Below are 19,084 nucleotides of genomic sequence, written 5' to 3'. Positions count from 1 at the left end.
TAAGAACTTTCACAAAGAGCATCTAATAGAAGCAGCAAAGTATTGGTAGATGGAGCTATAAACAATACTGCCCCAAAAAAAACAGACTAAAAAGTCTCAGTTGGATACGCATACTAAAATGAATGCACATACCCTTTCAATTTGTAAACAAGAATAATATGTTGAGATGTTATTCCCTCAAACTTTGCTTTTGAATGCTTTTAAAGTAAAGCAAAAGAAGTTTCCACTTCCCTCAGTTTTCAAAAGAATACATTTTATATTCTAGAATCCATATTCCAAAGCAAAGGAGGGGGGTGCATATACATAACACAAACAACAAGAACAATCACAAGAAAGACAGAGCAGAACAACCCACCCATAATCCAGGAGGAAGCAGTCAATGATCTGCTTCTGCACCTAGGCGTACATAAGTCTATGGGGCCGGATGGGATTCACCCAAGAGTACTCAGGGAGCTGGCGGGAGAGCTCACCAAGCCTCTCTCCATCATTTATCAACAAACCTGGTCAACAGGGCACGTACCAGATGACTGGAGGGTGGCTAATGTGACACCCGTCTACAAGAAGGGTCGGAAGGAGGATCCAGGGAACTACAGGCCTGTCAGCCTGACCTTGGTACCAGGAAAGATCACGGAGAGGATCATCTTGAGTGAGCTCTCACGGCAAGTGCAGGGCAGCCAAGGGATCAGGGCCAGCCAGCACGGGTTTAGGAAGGGGAGGTCCTGCCTAACCAACCTGATCTCTTTCTATGACCATGTGACCCGCCTTCCGGATGCGGGGAACGCTGTGGATGTTGTCTATCTGGACTTTGGTAAGGGCTTTGACACCGTCCCCCACAGCATTCTCCTGGAGAAGCTGGCGAATCATGGCATAGACAAGTGTACTCTCTGCTGGGTTAAAAACTGGCTGGATGGCCGTGCCCAGAGAGTTGTGATTAATGGGGTGAAACCCTCTTGGCAGCCGGTCACCAGTGGTGTCCCTCAGGGTTCAGTTTTGGGGCCGGTTTTGTTTAATATCTTTATGGATGATCTGGATGAGGGGATTGAGTGCACCCTCAGTAAGTCTGCAGACGACACCAAACTAGGTGGGAGTGTTGATCTGCTTGAGGGTAGGAAGGCTCTACAGAGGGACCTGGACAGGCTGGATCGATGGGCCAAGACCAACTGCATGAGGTTTAATAAGGCCAAGTGCCAGGTCCTGCATTTCGGTCACAACAACCCCAAGCAACGCTACAGGCTTGGGGAAGAGTGGCTGGAAAGCTGCCCGGCAGAAAAGGACCTGGGGGTGCTGGTGGAAGGCCAGCTTAACATGAGCCAGCAGTGTGCCCAGGTGGCCAAGAGGGCCAACAGCATTCTGGCTTGTATCAGGAATAGCGTGGCCAGCAGGCGCAGGGAAGTGATGGTGCCTCTGTACTCGGCACTGGTGAGGCCTCACCTCGAGTCCTGTGTTCAGTTCTGGGCCCCCCAGTACAAGAGGGACATTGAAGTGCTGGAGCGTGTCCAGAGGAGAGCTACCAGGCTGGTGAGGGGTCTGGAGACCAAGTCATACGAGGAGAGGCTGAGGGAGCTGGGCATGTTTAGCTTGGAGAAGAGGAGGCTGAGGGGAGACCTCATTGCCCTCTACAACTACCTGAAAGGAGGTTGGAGAGAGGTGCGTGTTGGCCTCTTCTCCCAAATAAGTAACAACAGGACCAGAGGAAATGGTCTGAAGTTGTGGCAGGGGAGGTTTAGGTTAGATATTAGGAGGAATTACTTTACTGACAGAGTGGTCAGGCACTGGAACAGCCTGCCCAGCGAGGTGGTTTGAGTCACCATCCCTAGAGGTATTTAAGAAACATCTAGATGTGGCACTTCAGGGCATGCTCTAGTGGCAGAGATTGTAGGTTGTTTGGTTGGACTCGATGATCTTTAAGGTCCTTTCCAACCATGAAGATTCTATGATTCTATGAAAGACATCGCTGGTATTCTCAGTAACTGCTGCATACCTGTTTTGAATGACATCATTTCTTTCAGCTATTGAAAAGAATAAATGTTCATCTGCATAGTACAGACTGCCACTTGTGATTACACATCACAGTCTGTTCTGGGTTGGCTGCTACTCCTCCCATCTTCTGCCCATTTCGTTTGCTTCTTTATCCAACACCATTTTTTCCTATTTATTTACAGCATGGCTTCCTAAATTCCTGGATAGCTGTCTGTCTTGCAGCACCACCCCCAACTTTTGTGATACTCAAGCTCAGTTTCTCCTCAAGATCTTAGTTGCTGACGTTTCAGAAGAAAGAAAAACACACCACAGCTACCCACATATTCCTGTATTTCCAATGACAGCTGAAAAATAGTCACTAACAATACATCAGAGAAACAAAAGTAAAATATTTCCAAGGTCCCTTCCCAGTTCCACCATTATTCTTCTAAAACAGGTAATTACCAAACAGACCTGTTCACACAAAGTTCATGAAAGCAAAAAATTCTGTATGAAGAATTCTCTGATAATGTATTCCACTTCCCTTCTGCTGGAAGATGAAAGTCATTAGGGGGACATAAAGACGAAGTCTAACTTTTCACTACGACCACTGTCACAGTTGTACAGGAACAGAATAACCCTTTAACAAGTAACAGTGCCCAGAACTGTAGGGCTCCATTCTGGTTTACAGCTTTAATATTTGGGCTGCAAAGGAGACTGCAATTAGTAATGGGGAAAAAGCTCACATATGACCACTAACTTTCTACATTACAAGAAAGATCTATCTATTTTTTTTGCCTGTATAACATTAAAATCCAAGTTAGATCCTTACCTAGTGTCAGTCCTGTAGCAATAGTTGTTGCTGTTCCTGCTTTAAGAATAAAAACAAACATAGTAAGAATAGTAATTGAAGACCACAGAGCAGTTATGATAGTAAACAACATGAAACAAACACTGAAATAATGCAACATTATGAGACAATATGTAGCCTATTATACAATTTTTTTCTGTAGTATGTTGAAAGCAAGACAACATTAAACAGAAAACAGTATTTGTAAGTGCCAGCAGCACAAATCAAAGCATAACTGACTTCAAAAACTGCAATTTCTCTTTATAAAATATGCTGTGAAGCTGACGTTAACACAGCAGTATAGCAAATTGTTTGAAATTCCAAATAAATGAAAATAAACAAAAATATGGAAACTAGTAATTCTATCAAGTTTGAGTTTTTCCCAGATATACGGCAGTATGTAACATTAGCATGGAAACAAGCAGATTTGCAGTATAATGAAGAGGTTTATAGAGTCCAAGGTCTTTGTAAAATTCTACGTCTTGGTATAGGGTTCTGCCCTACTGGTAATTTAAAGGCATTATTTTGAACACAGTGCTATGCCATTTCATATTTTAAAAAAACATCTGATTAGAAGATTAAAAGAATCATTGAGAGCTAAAAGAAAACTACCCCAGTGTAGCCAAACACAGTAATGCAGGCTTTCAGTCTACTGTTACAAGTAGATTGGTTCTTAGAACTTCCCCTATCTACTAATAGAAGTGTACAAGAAAAAAAAGACCATTTTGTCAAACAATATTGGAGCCAAAGTAAAATTCATTAAGTTATGTCTGCACGATGTCTCAAAAAAAAGAAATACCCAGTCAGAAAAGTTTTATTCTTTTGTACCCCAATACTCCTATAAGAATATGTATGTTCACAGGCTGAATTAGAGACCTAAGAAAATATTAATAAATCTCTTTATGCATATGGCTGACATTAGAAAAACCCAAACAAAAAAGACAGAAATGTTTACTACTGCAGGGTTACAAAAGTCACATTACAAATACTAATAATCTAAATTTTCAGATCAAACTATACCTCAATCTTAAATCATAGTTTTAAGCATTCTGAATTAAGAGTTAGATTTCTAGAAAATGTCAGGATCCATATTATGGAACAATTTACACACAGGCCTGGGCACAGTTTTCTGGTAACTGCATTTGTGTTTCTGCAGCATTGATACTGCATAATTATCAATGAACGACCTTTTAAACTGTTCAATTAAGCCTTTTTACAATTGTATTCTGAGCTACAGAACTAGTGTAAAGAAGTGAGCACATTATGACAACCCGGTTTTTGTGTACAAGTGATCTGTTTCTTCACCATTGATTCAAATTTCTGCTGTACAAGAAATTTTTCTACCTGTACTGGTGCCTCCTAGTGTAAAGCCAGTGGTTGATTTTGATCCAAAAAGTCCACCTCCAAAGCCCACTGAAGGAGCTGATGTAGTTGCTGTAGCAGTGGAAGAGCCCAGAGTTCCAAAACTAAGTCCTCCTGTTGAGCTATTACAAAATAAGACTATTAGTAATTATTTTTTAAAAGAAAGAAATCCACACACACCCCTTATTCCCGTTTCTTTCCCACACCATCATTCATTTTTCCGAACCACACACAATGCAGCTGTACAGGACAGAGTCCAAGCTCACTAAGACCAAAGAGAAAGAGGAAGCCTGCCTCCCTCCTTCCTTCTGCAACTCTGTGACTCCCACTGCTTCCCTGACACCAACTCCAGCATTTGTTCAACTCCTTGCTGACCAGACGGAAATTTGAACTTTTCTCCGTTAGATCATGCCATTAGTTCTGCACAATTATTCTCTCTGAACTACTGAAAAGGGAGAACGAATGCTAGAGGCAGCACAAAGATGACAACAAACCTGCAAGGACGTATTTTCAAAGCAGGTTGCAAGTCCAGTTAGATACCTCTGACCAGAAGCCTCAAGCAATGTTACTTTATTTTGTGCTCAAGTGGTAAGCACAGACACACAACCATTCACATCAATAGCACAACTTTGCCCTGTCTTTCTACCAAAACACATGAATGCATGAATTCATTTTCTAACCAAAATGCTACCCTTCCCCACAGGTGCAAACCATAGAGGACCCAAGCCTAACATACTTTCTTTTCTGACTGTATACTTGTCAAAGTTACAGAAATAAGCTTACCAAACTATTTTCACAGATGAAGGGGAAGAGAGAAGGAGAGAATCAAAGATCAGTCATCAACAGGAAAATTAAGCCTTTATTTATCTATTTATTTGGGGCAACTACACATTTCAGAAGTTTCATGGCAAATACAGAACAAGCTTTACATTTAGCAGAGAAAGCATTAAGTTATTGGACAAAACATGGGGAATACAATAATCACAATTATCTCTAACCAATGAAATGTCAGGATCTAGAAGCCAGATGAGTCTACAATGTTAAAAATTTTGTTCTTAAACTGACAAAGGATCAGGTGAATAATTTATTTGTAGTAACTTCCTGCCTCCATTTGTGAGCTTTTTTAGAAATGAGATAAGTTTTCTCTAACTTAGACAATATTTTGCATATGTACAACAGCAGCACTGAAATGAAATGCAATTTAGACTTAAGGGTCACAACTGTCAAGAAATATTCTATGTTTCAGGTGTTCAGTAGTCTCTCATTGTTCCCTCATCTCCTCTCTCTTTTTGTATGAAAGCACCTCCTAGGCATAACAAACACAAAGTAAATCCTTAAAAAAAAAAAGGCTATAATTAGCTTCTAACATAGTAAGTTTTCAAAGTATCTACAAAACTGATAGTGGCAAGTGCAGCAAAAGTTGGCTGCAAGTTCAAAATCTAGGTCCGACTTATTCTTAAAGAAGTAATTCAGGAAGCAGATCAGCCAAGAAGTTCAGAAGGAGGCAGACCCACTAATTGTCTCACTCCACAGGAGCCAACGCATATCAGCTTTCTTTACTCACAGAATTTCAACATATCAAACTACAGCACCATGACCTAACTGCTTGTAAACTTAAACATACAATATGGTGACAGTCAAGAGTTTATGTTTGTCATCCTTTTCCAGTACAGATAAAGATGATTTTTCTGGGAAAATTTTTCTTGTTTTCATCATTCCAGTAAAGAAAGCTAAGGTAGAAAATATGCATTCAGCACTATAGGACCAAGCTCAAAAGTCTCTAGTAAAATGAAGTGTCATCTTGTCTGTTTAGACGGAAAGAACCCAAAATGTAGAAATAAAGCAATGGCAGCATTCTCACCATCAGGAGAAGGCATGTGCCAGAAGGACTGCCTACTGCCCACAGACAGAAAGGAAGATGAGCTCGGGTCACTTAAGTCAGGTCTTAGCTCTCATTTTAGAGCTAAACAAAGCATTGCACCTGGCTAAAGCATACTACAGAGAACATTAATTAACAAAAAGAAAGAGCATAACTACCTGCACAGCTATTAGTGCAATGCAGGGACTAAGTATAACACCTGTGCTTGGACTATGCAATAAAGCCCCTTCTCTGCCAACGCCTAGCAATACTGTCTTAGACTCAGCTCAGAAGAACAACAGTTTCTTCTTACAGTCCCAAACATGTTCTCAAGCAAACCATCCCATAGGGATGCTCGATATTCTTTCACCAATCAACCAGCAGTAAAAAGGCCTCTTCCTCTGTGATACTCCTTGACCAACAGCCCTGAAGACTTGTCCTGTTTGTAAGAATAAATACATGAATAAAAATGCAGAGTACCACACTGGTATTAATTAGCACATGTTAAACTTCTACTTATCATTTTTAACAGATTAAAAAGCCAACTAGAACAGCTGAAAAAAGAAGAAACAAAAATATTTAAGTTCAATAGGCAGTTTTTAATAAGTGCAGATCAACAAGACAAAAGAGTGTCCCTTGTTTCAGGGAGTATATTTAGAAGAATGTTTTTGAATAAACTAATATTATTTTAACTTGTTCATTTTAATCACAGGAAACCTGCATTAAACAGGCATGAAACAAAAGAAACTTAAGTTCTTTATAAAATCCAGATAAGGTTCACTGTAGGGGTAAAAAAAAAAAAGAAGCAAAACCAAACCCACAAAACAACAAAAACCAAGCACAGGTAATACGCGCCTGTCATCAATGTCACGACCACAAAATTAAGAGTATCAGAAGAGACTCAAAAAACTTTTTCCCCTCTCATATGGGCTTCCAAAAAGCAATACTGCCATTTAATCCAGAGATACTCTCAAATTCAGATGTTCTGTTCCCTTCCTCTCATGCTGCTAATTCCTGACAATTCTGAGAGATAAGTATTTTTAAATATACCTGCTTCAGGCGAAGTTCCCTTCAGTAGCTCACCCTGCCCATTTGCTTTACATTACAGTGATTAATTTTGCCTGATCAGATTTGGGAAAAACTGATACAACACTCCACTACAACAGTCCTAATCTTCAATGGAAGCATAATAACAAGCAGGTCAGAAAAAACAATCTCTGCTAGTACAGTTGTGTGCAAAGAAAAAAAAAACAAAACAGAAAAAAAACCAGCAACAAAGACTTACCTATTATTCTGAGAAACCCAAATACCAGTAATGCCTTTAGTACAGAGCCTGCTGTATGTCACATGCACAAAGCACAGCAAAGTTCTCCTTTTACTGCAAGACACTATACACCACATGTAAGGCTACTAGTGTCAGAATTAGTAAGGTTGCACCCACCTTCGGAAAAAAAAAAGAGGGGGGGGGGAATTTCACATTGGAATATTAAAAATTTGGGCTTTGACACCAACGAGCTCCATGCTGCACAGATGAGCTCAGGCTGACTGCTGAGACCTAGACAGGCATACAATTTGCGTTCTGCGTTCAGAACCTTAGTGAAGGCAGACACGCTGCTCCGACAAAGCCAAAATAAAGCAAAATTAGAAGAGCACCTCCCTTTGTTATTAGCTGCTGAACAGATTCATCCCTACGCCTACATTCACGAAACAGACAAGGCAAGAGGGGCCTCCCCGCCCCCTGCGTACCGGGGCAGACACGGTGTACACGCTTCATCCCTTTAGGCCAAACGTGCCAGACCTACAGGCCTCTCCAGGGGCAGCAGGAGAGGCGCCGACACACGCAGCACGGTGCCTGCCTTCCCACCCCCCAGCACTCACACACATACACGCCGCCCAGGCCAGGCCCGCAAAGAGACGGCGGCCTCGGGGCCAGGCCGCGGGAACCAGGGGGCCGGGGCCTGCGGGCAGGGCCGAGCCGAGCGGGGGTGGGTTGGGGGAAGCTGCGGGGGGTGGGGGGGGAGCACGGCGTTACCTCGGCGTGGCGACTCCGAAGGAAAATCCCCCGCCCCCGCCTCCTCCTCCCGCCCCGGCGGCGGCGGCCGCCGCGGAGCCCAGGGTTCCCGCGCCGAAGGAGAAGCCCGCAGACATGGCGGCAGCGTCGGGAACGGCCGGAGGAGCGGTGCTGGGAGACGGCAGCGGCGCCCGGGGAGCGCGACGGCGGCGGAGGCCTCCCTCGGCAGCGGCGGCGGGAGCGGCCTCCTCAGCTCCGCATCGCGCCCGGCGCCAACTTCGAACCCGGCGGCGGCAGCGAGCGAGCGCGCGGGCACCAGCCACGCTCCCTCCGCGCGCCCGCTGCAATGCACCACGGGACAGCAGCGCCCGCGCGCTGTCCCCCGGCCCTTAAAGGGACAGTAACGCGCGGGGCGGCGGCCGGGGATGTCCCGTTCCGGGGGGACTGCGGGGGGCGTGGGGCGGGGAGCCAGGCACCCGGCACCCCAGAGCCTCCAACTCAAATTCCATGAAACTCCTCAAACCCACTTAGTTTACGGCTGAACCAGGGCTCGCAGCCAGCACAACGGCACGTGGCTCTGCTCTGCTTCTCTGCCGGTTCTCCACGGAATCACAGAATGGTTCGGGTTGGAAGGGACCTTGAAGATCATCTAGTTCCAACCCCCTGCCACGGGCAGGGACACCTCCCACTAGACCAGGCTGCTCAGAGCCCCATCCAGTCTGGCCTTGAACACTTCCAGGGATGGGGCATCCACAGCTTCCCTGGGCAACCTGTTCCAGTGTCTCACCACTCTTAGGGTGCAAAATTTCTTCCTGATATTTAATCTAAATCTACCTCCTCCAGTTTGAATCCATTACCCCTCGTCCTGTCACTACATGCCCTTGTAAAAAAGTCCCTCACCACCTTTCCTGTAGGCCCCCTTCAGATACTGGAAGGCCACAATAAGGTCTCCCCGGAACCTTCTCTAGAAGTTGTACAAACTACAGCACCTCAACACCACCAACTCAATTATAATTACTGCCTGCGTTTACCACCCAAATTACTGCTCCTGCTTTCCTGACAAGGCTGTCCTGCCCACACGTATTGCACAGCGTTCTGGGTGAAGCCGCGTTGGTGGCTCCATCCCTGCCCCATCTGGCCACTGGATCACGACACGTCTGCCACATAAAACCAGGGAACGGTAAGAACCCGCTGCTGAAATGCAGGGGAGTTTTCTCAGTGTCCTACAGACCACACTTGCTCAGGAAAAGGCATTACTAGACTTTTCTTCTAAATCTACCCGATAGTCTAGATGAATCATAGTGCTACGAAAGGTTCTACGCGATTACCTCGAGTTTCTCAAAGCATCCCAAACAACACAAACACCTCTCTGTTCTGCTGCTGCTCAGTGCTGTGGCCGCTGAAGGCTATGTGGGGCTGACAGGTATTATTTACTGAAAAGATCTTTGAGATTATTTATGGGTGACTGAATCACTGTCCTTTGCACAGGGCAGAGCTTCCGGCATATAGTTAAATGTCATTTGTGATGTTTAGTCCGTGTTTACTTCTATATTGCATCCACATGCCTATCTTTGAACATCTTAAAAAAATGGAAGTCCTAAAACTGTGAAAGCATTAAATAGCATGTATAGAGTGATTTCTATACAGTCATTTGTCAAACATTTTTCTGATCTGGCAGGCCAAGAAGCGACAAGATGTATTGGCTTAACAGGAAAAGGGGACCTGTCAAGGAAAGGGTGATGCCTTCGTGGTATGATTTTAATAACTCACGACGGTCTACAAATGTGACCACTCAAAAAGTTCAAGTCTGTATGTTAGTAAAAGAGGTTAATTTGTAAAAAAACTCTCCTACTGAACCGTTTCTCATTTAGGTAATAATCATGAAAACAGCAAGACTTATATAGCCCATTCTTCAACCTTTAAGCTAAGTTTTATCACGTCTCAACTACTGTGCAGCACACACAAGATTTTTGTGCACCAGCACCCACACAACTGCGACATGGATGAGCCACTGCACCCTGCAGCTTGATACTTCATTCTTGTACAGCCTAAAACTCTCATTCCCCCCAACACACTTTTACCAGCAAGTTCTTAATTCAGCAAGGCCTTTGACACTGTCTCCCATAAGCTCCTCGCAGAGAAGCTGTTGATGTATGGGCTGAAAGAGCAGACAGGGAGGTAGACTGAAACCTGGCTGAACGGCTGGGCCCACAGGGAGGTGGTCAGTGCCACAAAGTCCACTTGGAGACCAGTAGTGAGCCAGGGGTCAATACCGGGTCCAGTCCTGTTTAATGTCATCATTAATGACCTGGATGATGGTGCAGAGCGCACCCTCAGCACGTTTGCTGATGACACCAAACTGGGAGGAGTGGCTGAGATGCCAGGGGGTCGTGCTGCCATCCTGAGGGACCTTGACAGGCTAGAGAAACAAGCTGACAGGAACCTCACAAAGTTTAACAAGGAGAAGTACAAGTCCTGCACCGGGGGAGGAACAACACTGGGCACCAGTACATGCTAGGGGCCAGCCAGATGGAAAGCCACTTGGCCAAAAATGACCTGGGGGTCCTGGTGGACACCAAGTTGAACATGAGCCAGCAATGAAGGCAGCAAAGAAGGTAAATGGCATCCTGGGCTGCACTATGCAAAGTATTGCCAGCAGATGGAGGGATGTCCCCTCTACTCAGCACTGGTGAGGCCACACCTGGAGTGCTGCGTCCAGCGCTGGGCTCCTCAGTACAAGAGAGACATGGACATACTGGAGAGAATCCAACAAAGGGCCACGAAGATGATGAAGGGGCTGGAGCATCTCTCCTATGAGGAAAGGCTGAGAGAGCTGGGACTGTTCATCCTGGGGGGATTGGGGGGATCTCATCAATGTGTATAAATAAAGGGAGGGTGCAGAGATGGAGCCAGGCTTGTCAGTGGCCCCCAGTAACAGGACGAGAGGCAATGGGCACAAACTGAAACACAGGAGGTTCCCTCTGAACATCGGGAAACACTTTTTCCCTGTGACGGTGACCAAGCACTAGCACAGACTGTCTATAGAGGTGGTGGAGTTTCCATCTTTGGCAATACTCAAAAGCCATCTGGACGTGGTCCTGGCCAACTGGCTCTAGGTGTCCCTGGACTAGACACCTCCAGAGGTCCTTTCCCACCTCAACCCCTCTGTGATACTACAAGGACAATCTTCCAGAAATTTCCCCATTCGCGACACTCCAGAAGACTGAAACTCTCCATGCCGTGAACAGAGGCTTGGGTAACCAGGACATGGCTCCTGTTTTCCACACAGCTACTGCCACCCCAACGCGGGGCCCAGGACCCCCCTCTCCTCAGGGCCGGTCACCAGGCGAGGCTTCACGGCCAGCACTGCGCTCCGTGGCTCCCAGCACAGCAACCACGGCCTCTTCCTCCCCCTTCCTCCCCCTTCCCCGGATCTCACAGAGAATCCCTACGGCACTGCGGGACACAGCGTGGCCCGCTCCGTCCCCTCCACCGCCGTGATCTCCGTACCTCCCGTCCCCGCCCCCCCCCCCCCGCCATCACCGTCCCGGCCGTGGCGCAGCCGCGCTGAGAGAGAGGTGGTGTCCCCCGCCCGCCGCCAGGGGGCGCTGCAGGGAGTGAGCCCCGCCCCGCCCCGCCCCGCCCCGCCCCGCCCCGGAAGCGTTTCTAGGTGACGGCCGCCCCGGCCCGGCAGTAGCGCGGTGGGTGGTGGCTGCGGCCGGGCGGGCAGCGCGATGGAGCACATCCGCACCACCAAGGTATCCCCCGCCTCGGCTTTCCGCTCCTGGCTGGGGCGGCCGCTTCGGTCGCCGGGTGGGGGTGGTCGGTCGGGGAGCGGCGGCGTTGCTGGTAACTGTGGGGAGGGCCGGGCCGGGCCGGGCCGGGCCTGTTCTGTTCGGCCCGGCGAGTCCCTGCCCCGCCGCCAGCTGTGGGCGAGGGCGTTGTTGTCCTTCTCTTCCTTCCATTTTGTAGCCCGTGCCTTCCCGGGAGGGGCTCCGGGGCGGTCGGTGCCGCTTGGGGTGTCCCCGGGCCCCGGGGGGGAGCAGCCGGCAGCGAGGGTGCCTGTCTCCGGTGCTCCCCCCGCGCCCAGGGTGTTACTTTGTCTGTCCTCTATAGCCAATATGTAAGAAAGACTTATGCAATTTTTCCTCTATTTTTTTCCTAAGTGTTTTCTATATAACTTTACTTTTAAGTCTCAGCTTTCATAGGATTAACTTTCTAACGGTATTTTACTCCTCACCCCGGCGGCGGGGGCTGCTGAGGGGGCTGCCCCCCTCTCTTGGGTCCTGGAAGCTGTGAAGTGGGAGTTTCCCGGCCTGGCAGTCTGACCTTAAACTAGGCTTAGAGATGTGCGGAGAAAAGGAGTGGTCATATTTCAGCTCCAAATAATAGATTTATATATCCAGCATTATATAAAGGAACAGACTTTTAACGTTGTGTAATGACTTATATAAATTTTATTTAAAATGCGTCTAGCTGATTTTTTTATATATATTTGTACGTGTACATATAAAACAGGAGGAATGTCACTGATGAAGCTACTGTTAGTGATGCTTACAGTTTACTAGATAGAATAATCTTGCACCAAGCTGACAGATAGCAGATAAGGTTTCTTTATCAGCCTGTTTACTTAGAAACCTGAAACTCCTTGTTTGTGAACTTAGTATTGTATTGTTACAGGCAATAGCTAATTTCAAAATAAAAACTAGGCCAAAACCAGAGTCTCTTGATGAGCTGAGTAGCTGTTTAAGTTTCAAACCTGAAAATAAGGCTAGAAAGGTTACCACTGTCTTTGCATTTGCAAGTGTGTTTCTGCATGTTTTTGGGCCCCTGCTGGGGAAAAAATACTTCATGTAGCAATATAACTGAAGAGAGAAACAAGCTCTGAATACGACTTACAAGATACAAGACTTACTGCTTGAAGCAATTATTTTTATAATTCATACAAAAAATTATCAGTTCTGAAAGTATCAATTTTATGGCTAGAAATAGCATGAGGTTTTGATTATAATTGTCTTGCTTGCTTAGCTTTTTGTAAGCCGTTGGTTTATTGAATATCCAGGTGGATTAAAAAGCATATATGCTAGATGGTAATAATTGTGAGTGTTACAGTTACAGGAAGCAGGAAAAGTAAAGTACGGGCTTGCACTCTGGGCCTTAAAGGTTCAGTGCATGTGTAGGTTCAAGTTGGATCTCATTCCAATTGTTCTGAGACATATCTACTTTTTATAATCTGACAGCTGTTCACAGTTGGTTTTTTACAATTTTTTTTATTAAAGTAATAGTAAAATAAGCGTCAAATAGCAGTGCAGTCTTGTATTGTTAACTGCTGTGCAGGGAAGCTGTCATCCCTAAGACAAGGTGATGCAGTAGGTTTTATTCCTCCTTAAACTTCAGTTTGCTGCAAATGTCGAAGTTAAAATTGTCTTAAAACTATCAGTACAGCTACTGGAAGTAAAGTTTAGCTTTTTGTGAAATAAAACTGTCCAGCAGATTTATGTTGAATAAAGAAGTGAGGTGAACTTAGAAATCACTTCTGTCTGAGAATATATATTTAAATAGCAGCAAATGATGAAAACCAGTTCACAATGTGTCATAAGTGGTGGGGAAATTACAAATAAGAATATTGTGATTTTGCAATGGAGCTTTAGAACTAAAGTGTCCTTAAAAATATTTTAAAGCAAAACATAGTAGAAAAGACTGGAATTTCTTCAGTTAAGTGTTTGTATATTTAAAGTCAAATCTGTTTTAGTGAAAATACTGATGGATTTTCTACTGAAGATAGAAAGTTTTGCTTAGCTTGACTGCTAAATCCTAAGCTTATGTTTGTCAGCCTGAGACAAATGGGGAAGGGAAAACTTTAAATTTCAGTGAGTGTCATACAAAAGTAATAAAAGAATTCTGGAATGACATACTGTAATTTGTTTTTGTCTTGCTTTAATTGTTCTAATTTAATCCTTCGATGTTTTTAATGCAAGATTAAGAAGTAGTGTTTCAACCTTCCTTTCTGTTCTAACTTGTCTCCTGTATTGAAACAGTTCTTTCTGGTTTTTTTTTGCTTTTAATCTGTAACTCCTAATACCAATAAATTGTATGGTGTATCTCTTTCACTGTCAATACTCTGTTATTGAGGTAGCTGTTCAAATTCTTACTGATTTAAAAATTTGCTAATCTCTTAGTGCTACCTTCTGTCAGAATATAGCTTTTGACTACTTAAATGATCTCTGTTTACAGATGTGCTAAAATCCAGTAACAGTCTTCAATCTCTTAATCTTGTGAACCCATTCTCTTCAAAAATGACGACTGACTTGTTTTTCCATAACTAAGGATTTGCCAAACTTTACAATTGAAAGGCAAAAATAAGAAGTGTCTGTCTAGCTGCGTACCCATTAGAGCTGGCTTGGGTCAAGTTTAAATGAACATCTCATCTAGGGATGCTGAATCTAAAATACGTTTCAGTTGTCTCTAAGAAAAGCGTATCTAGAATTTAGCTTTCATAACTCTTGAAGACTTTACCTACGTAAGAGGAAGCTGGAGCACTAGTGCCTGTCCTCATCTAACATAGAAATACAGCTTTGAGAATAGCTGCCTTGTTACATGGAGAATGGAACTTTGCATGCCAGGATTTTGTGGGTTGTGTTACTGGAGCAAAAGTGGAGCAGTTTCTGTGCCCTTCTCAGTTTGCTGGGGAGCTGCAGTGCCAGGTACCTGAGCAGTTACTGCTGCAGAACTGCCCAAAATAAATTCTGTGTTTTGGCCATGCTATATTGATTTATGCTACTCTGTATCTGAGTGCTGATATGTTGCTGGTTACAGCATAATATATTTTGAGGTACTGATGCATGTAGCTTTGCAGTTTTTTTTGCTTTCTAAACTGAAATCTAGAATATCACAGTAGCACTGGCTTTTATTAGATATTTTTATTTCCTTTGTTCTGTTTTATATGTGTTAAGTTGCTTTTCTAACTTTCAAAACCAACATTAGGCCTTGCTAGATTGTAAGAAATACCTAAATTGAAAAGATAAGTTTTTAGTGTTCTCTATGTGCTTTTAGTAGGTAAATAAGTTTGTACATATGAATTAAAAATGGCTTAAAATCAGCACAGTAGATGTGGGCTCTCCTAATCACCTCATCTGGGTGCTGGTCTTGCTGGTGTGGTAGTTTTTGGAGTTCTGCCATGCATTTAATGGCAGTAGCAGCAAGCCTCAAGCATAGGAGCTTTAACTTGCTATTAATGAGACGGTGCTGCCAAGAAATAGAGGAATGCATGGAGATAAGCCAGTTGCCATGCTCCTTTCCTGTTGTTGCACACAAAGAATCATGTAATGTTTGCTTCAAATAAAGCAAACTGTGGAGCCTGTAAAGTTATGAGCAGCAGATAAAATGCAGGCTATCTAGAAATCACTTTCTTTCTGGAATGTTTTCCACAGGACTGAGATAACAATGTTGATGGAATAGCAGAGAAGTTTGCCCTTGCAAGACTCAAGCTTCAAATATCTGCTTCAAAAGCTAGCACAGTCCTTGAATTTTTAGGAGATTGGTATAATTATTAGTATAATGCTTGCATTTCACTAGAATGTATTTTGAGTATGAGGCAAGGTTACGATGATATAGATTTTTAAAGCTGAGGATGACATAAAAGACAATCGATAACTAAAATTGAAGTCAGGGGGACATAATCTTTATGGCTTTGAGTCTTTAGACAGCCAAGGAAGCACGTTGCTGAGATCAGCTGTTAATTCAGTGCTGGCATCTTAATAACAGGAAATTCAGTGTGTGCTTGCTCTGTTTTGGGGAAGCAGTCTAAAAGCTTAGTAATCAATTGGTTTTAATTATTTTCTAAAAAACTTGATATCCTGGCCTCTTCTACTAGTAAATAACCATAGCATTTATGTGCATGGAGTAAGTATTCTGATGAGCCTAGCATTGTGCCTTCATTATGCACTTTTGTATTGAAATAGGATATTTTAACTAGTCAGTCTTCTCAAAGCTTATGTGACTGCTGTTGTGTTCTTAATAGTTTGGCCTGAATAGCCTTGTGTGTACTGTTGTGCTGTCTACCACTTTCAAAATTATTGCACAAACTGACAGAGCTTTTGCACCATTAGGATTTCGCTTTCTGCAGAAACTAAGTTTTGCTCTCCCTCCCCTCTTTTTTTACAGGTAGAGCAAGTGAAATTACTAGATAGGTTCAGCACGAGCAATAAGTCACTGACGGGAACTCTATACCTTACAGCAACTCATCTGTTATTCATTGATTCAAGCCAGAGAGAGACATGGGTAAGGATAATGAATGCTTGTGGCTCCAAAGCATAGGCTCCAGATGCATTTGTTCTTCCTGATCTAAGGTTGAATTTGCTTACTAAAATGCTCATCTAAGGTACCTCTTGTTCATGGTATCATAACAAGTTAATGATTTGCAGATTGTACTCTTGCCTGACACTGCTGCAGTTGAAATCGGGTAGGGTTGAAAATGTTCACGCTTCTTTTCAAGCTGCTGTAATTTCTTCTCTAGCCTTTACTCGTATTCCTGCATGAATGTGTGGTGGTTTTCTTTAAATTTGCACTGCAGTTCAGGGGCAGGGGTGGGAGACTACCAGGTAGTTTAAGCATCAGGTTTAAAATTTCTGCGTTAACTTACCTTGTATTTAGATCCTGCCTAGGTTAAATGAGATGGCAAGACCCAAAGATCTAGGCTTTGGTGAAATATTGAATATCCCATGACCTTTTTTAAAGTGGTAAGCAGCTGTTTCTTCCCAAGTGTTCACCTCCGGAATGAAAGAATTCAAAAGGGGCTGCAGCTTTTTGGTGACCACTATTAATGTTGTGGTTACTGTACTAGCCAACAATCAAAGTTGGATAGTACAGTGATTCCCATTAGTTTTTCTGTTCAGTGCCCTGATGGCACACATGTGGACATCAAGTTCTGTCTTCCACTGTAGCCCAGCTATCTGACTGAGTTCAGTGCCTTAAGTCTATCATCCTCTGGGATGAAATCTCATTTCCCTGTGTGTGGCTAATTATTTTTTTCTGTGCGTGTATTACCTGATGGTGTATCTTTCTGGATTACCCTTAATTCTGTATCTTGGTTATCTGACTAGATGCCTCATGGAGCTTTCAAGAAAAGTTATTTTTTCCGTGATTTGTTCTTAGATACAATGCACAATTTTGTACAAACCAAACTCTTATACTTTCATACAAAATGGGTTATTGGGGAGAATGTGATTCAGAAGCATTACTTGCATCTCCCTGTGCACCACGTTAAAAGGTTTCACTTTGGGGAAATTGAATGTATAATCAGAGTATTGCATTTCTGTGATGAGAATGCAAGTATCAAGTATAATTATGATAATGTCTCAGAGAGATAGTCTCTTTGTAAATGCGTATTTGGCAGCATAGTTTTCAGGTGCCTGTCTAATTCTGATCAATATTTAAGAAGAGATGATTGCTTCACTGAGGTAATTGAAATGCTATCAAGAACGTCTTGTTCAGTTGAGGTAATGCATCTGTGGCTTTCTTGCCATGGCTGAACAGCTGTTGCTTTCCCATGTATTTTTTTTAAATGTTGTGTAGATCTGCCACATGGCAGATGAATATAGGAAGGGCTTTTGTGTATCCATTACTGTGGCAGTCTTCTGTTAGAGTGGTTGAAAGGCATTTAGCTGAGAGGCTTTCATATCTGCATACTGCAATGGGTAATACAGGAGATGTGTTCATTCTATAGGTGTTGAATACTGGAATTCTAAAATCTTCTGTATCTTTTATACTTTGAGTTGCTTTCCCTGATTTGCTTTATGTTGCCTGAAAATTCTGAAGTGCGTTCCTGTAGATCCTTTAAAAAAAAAAAAGGCAAGCATATAGCCTACTTGGACCCTGCCTAATTAGATGTAAGCGTATCAGTTAGCAAAGTTATAGAAGAGGACTAAACAACCCCAGTGGAGTTCTACTTCTTGATTTTATTTTGTTTTGCATTTAAAAGGATATTTACTGCCCCTTGCAAATATTAGACAACCCCTCAGTACGAGGGAAGTGATTAATTAAATTTTGATGAATTATGATATCCTTATCAAAATGCCAGTCTTGGATTTCTTATTCTAAATTTATTTCTTTTCATAACTAAATGATTGACAAAATTAGTCAAAATCTGTATTCAGCATTGCTTAATATCTGCTTTTGTAAATAGTATGCTGTTCCCATTTTTTTGTCAGCATGCTAATGCTGTGAGTTCTTGTATGCCACAGATACTGCATCACCACATTGCTGCGGTGGAAAAACTTCCCTTGACTACTTCTGGCTGCCCCCTTGTCATTCAGTGCAAGAACTTCAGGATAGTTCACTTTATTGTTCCCAGAGAGAGAGATTGTCATGACATTTATAACTCTCTGCTTCAGCTGTCAAGGACAGGTAATACTTCCAATTGTAAAAGACTTTGCAGTATATGTCTGGATAACAAGGTGGTGGTGGGAAATCCATGGCTTTTTTTTTATTATGTAAAAGCCTTTTAAATGGATTTGATATGTGAAAGAATTTTAATGATTAAGTATTAATCTGCAAACAAACTCAGAATATGCGTTGCCTGGCTTTTGTAGGTCACTGATGTTCACTAGCAGAATGCGAGATTCCTGTTTTTTTGCATTTCTAATGTTATCCCTGAAATTGTGACTATAAACGTGTATAGTCTTTCTTTACTGGTGTGTTCCATAGGTAAAATGCTACTAAGCAAATACTAACTTGTTACTGATTTCATGCAGTTTGAAAAATAAAACTAAAGTTTTGATGCTAAAAATAGCACTACCAATTCAGCTTTACAAGAGAGTTCTGTCGCCTAGTGTGGTCTTTAGCATTTTCCGCTTTGCATTTAGAACAATGTAAAATGTCGTCATCTGTGATATGTGAATAATGTATTAGGAAAAAACATAAAATATTTTGAAAGCTTTTTTGCTTTAAAGGAGTCTTTAAAACTTACTGCTTTTAAAGGTCAGTAGATGTAAATTTCTGTTCTTACCTCCAAAAGTAGTTCTTCTAGCTCTTGTAAAGTCCTCTA

At 43.2% G+C, this 19,084-nt stretch overlaps 2 protein-coding genes across 3 annotated transcripts in view; one reads left to right on the top strand and one right to left on the bottom strand.

The window, feature by feature from the left end:
- NUP58 (nucleoporin 58) overlaps nt 1-8,389 on the bottom strand; it is a 38,196-nt gene extending 29,807 nt beyond the window's left edge. Inside the window, exons 1-3 of one of the 2 annotated variants that reach the window (XM_063331421.1) lie at nt 8,062-8,389; nt 4,154-4,293; nt 2,792-2,827 (exon numbers count right to left, since the gene is read on the bottom strand). In XM_063331421.1, coding sequence (XP_063187491.1) covers nt 2,792-2,827; nt 4,154-4,293; nt 8,062-8,177 — 292 coding nt within the window. In that variant the 5' untranslated portion in view covers nt 8,178-8,389. Of the gene's footprint in view, nt 1-2,791; nt 2,831-4,153; nt 4,294-8,061 lie in introns of both variants that reach the window. The other variant, XM_063331410.1, reaches the window with a different exon arrangement.
- A 3,289-nt stretch (nt 8,390-11,678) lies between these two features.
- The window catches only part of MTMR6 (myotubularin related protein 6), a 29,059-nt gene continuing 21,653 nt past the window's right edge, over nt 11,679-19,084 (top strand). Inside the window, exons 1-3 of the mRNA XM_063331395.1 lie at nt 11,679-11,798; nt 16,204-16,320; nt 18,282-18,444. Coding sequence (XP_063187465.1) covers nt 11,775-11,798; nt 16,204-16,320; nt 18,282-18,444 — 304 coding nt within the window. The 5' untranslated portion in view covers nt 11,679-11,774. The remainder of the gene's footprint in view (nt 11,799-16,203; nt 16,321-18,281; nt 18,445-19,084) is intronic.

This window comes from Chroicocephalus ridibundus, chromosome 1 (genome assembly GCF_963924245.1).
Source record: "Chroicocephalus ridibundus chromosome 1, bChrRid1.1, whole genome shotgun sequence".
Lineage (NCBI taxonomy): Eukaryota > Metazoa > Chordata > Aves > Charadriiformes > Laridae > Chroicocephalus > Chroicocephalus ridibundus.
This window is presented reverse-complemented; position numbering and strand designations above follow the sequence as displayed.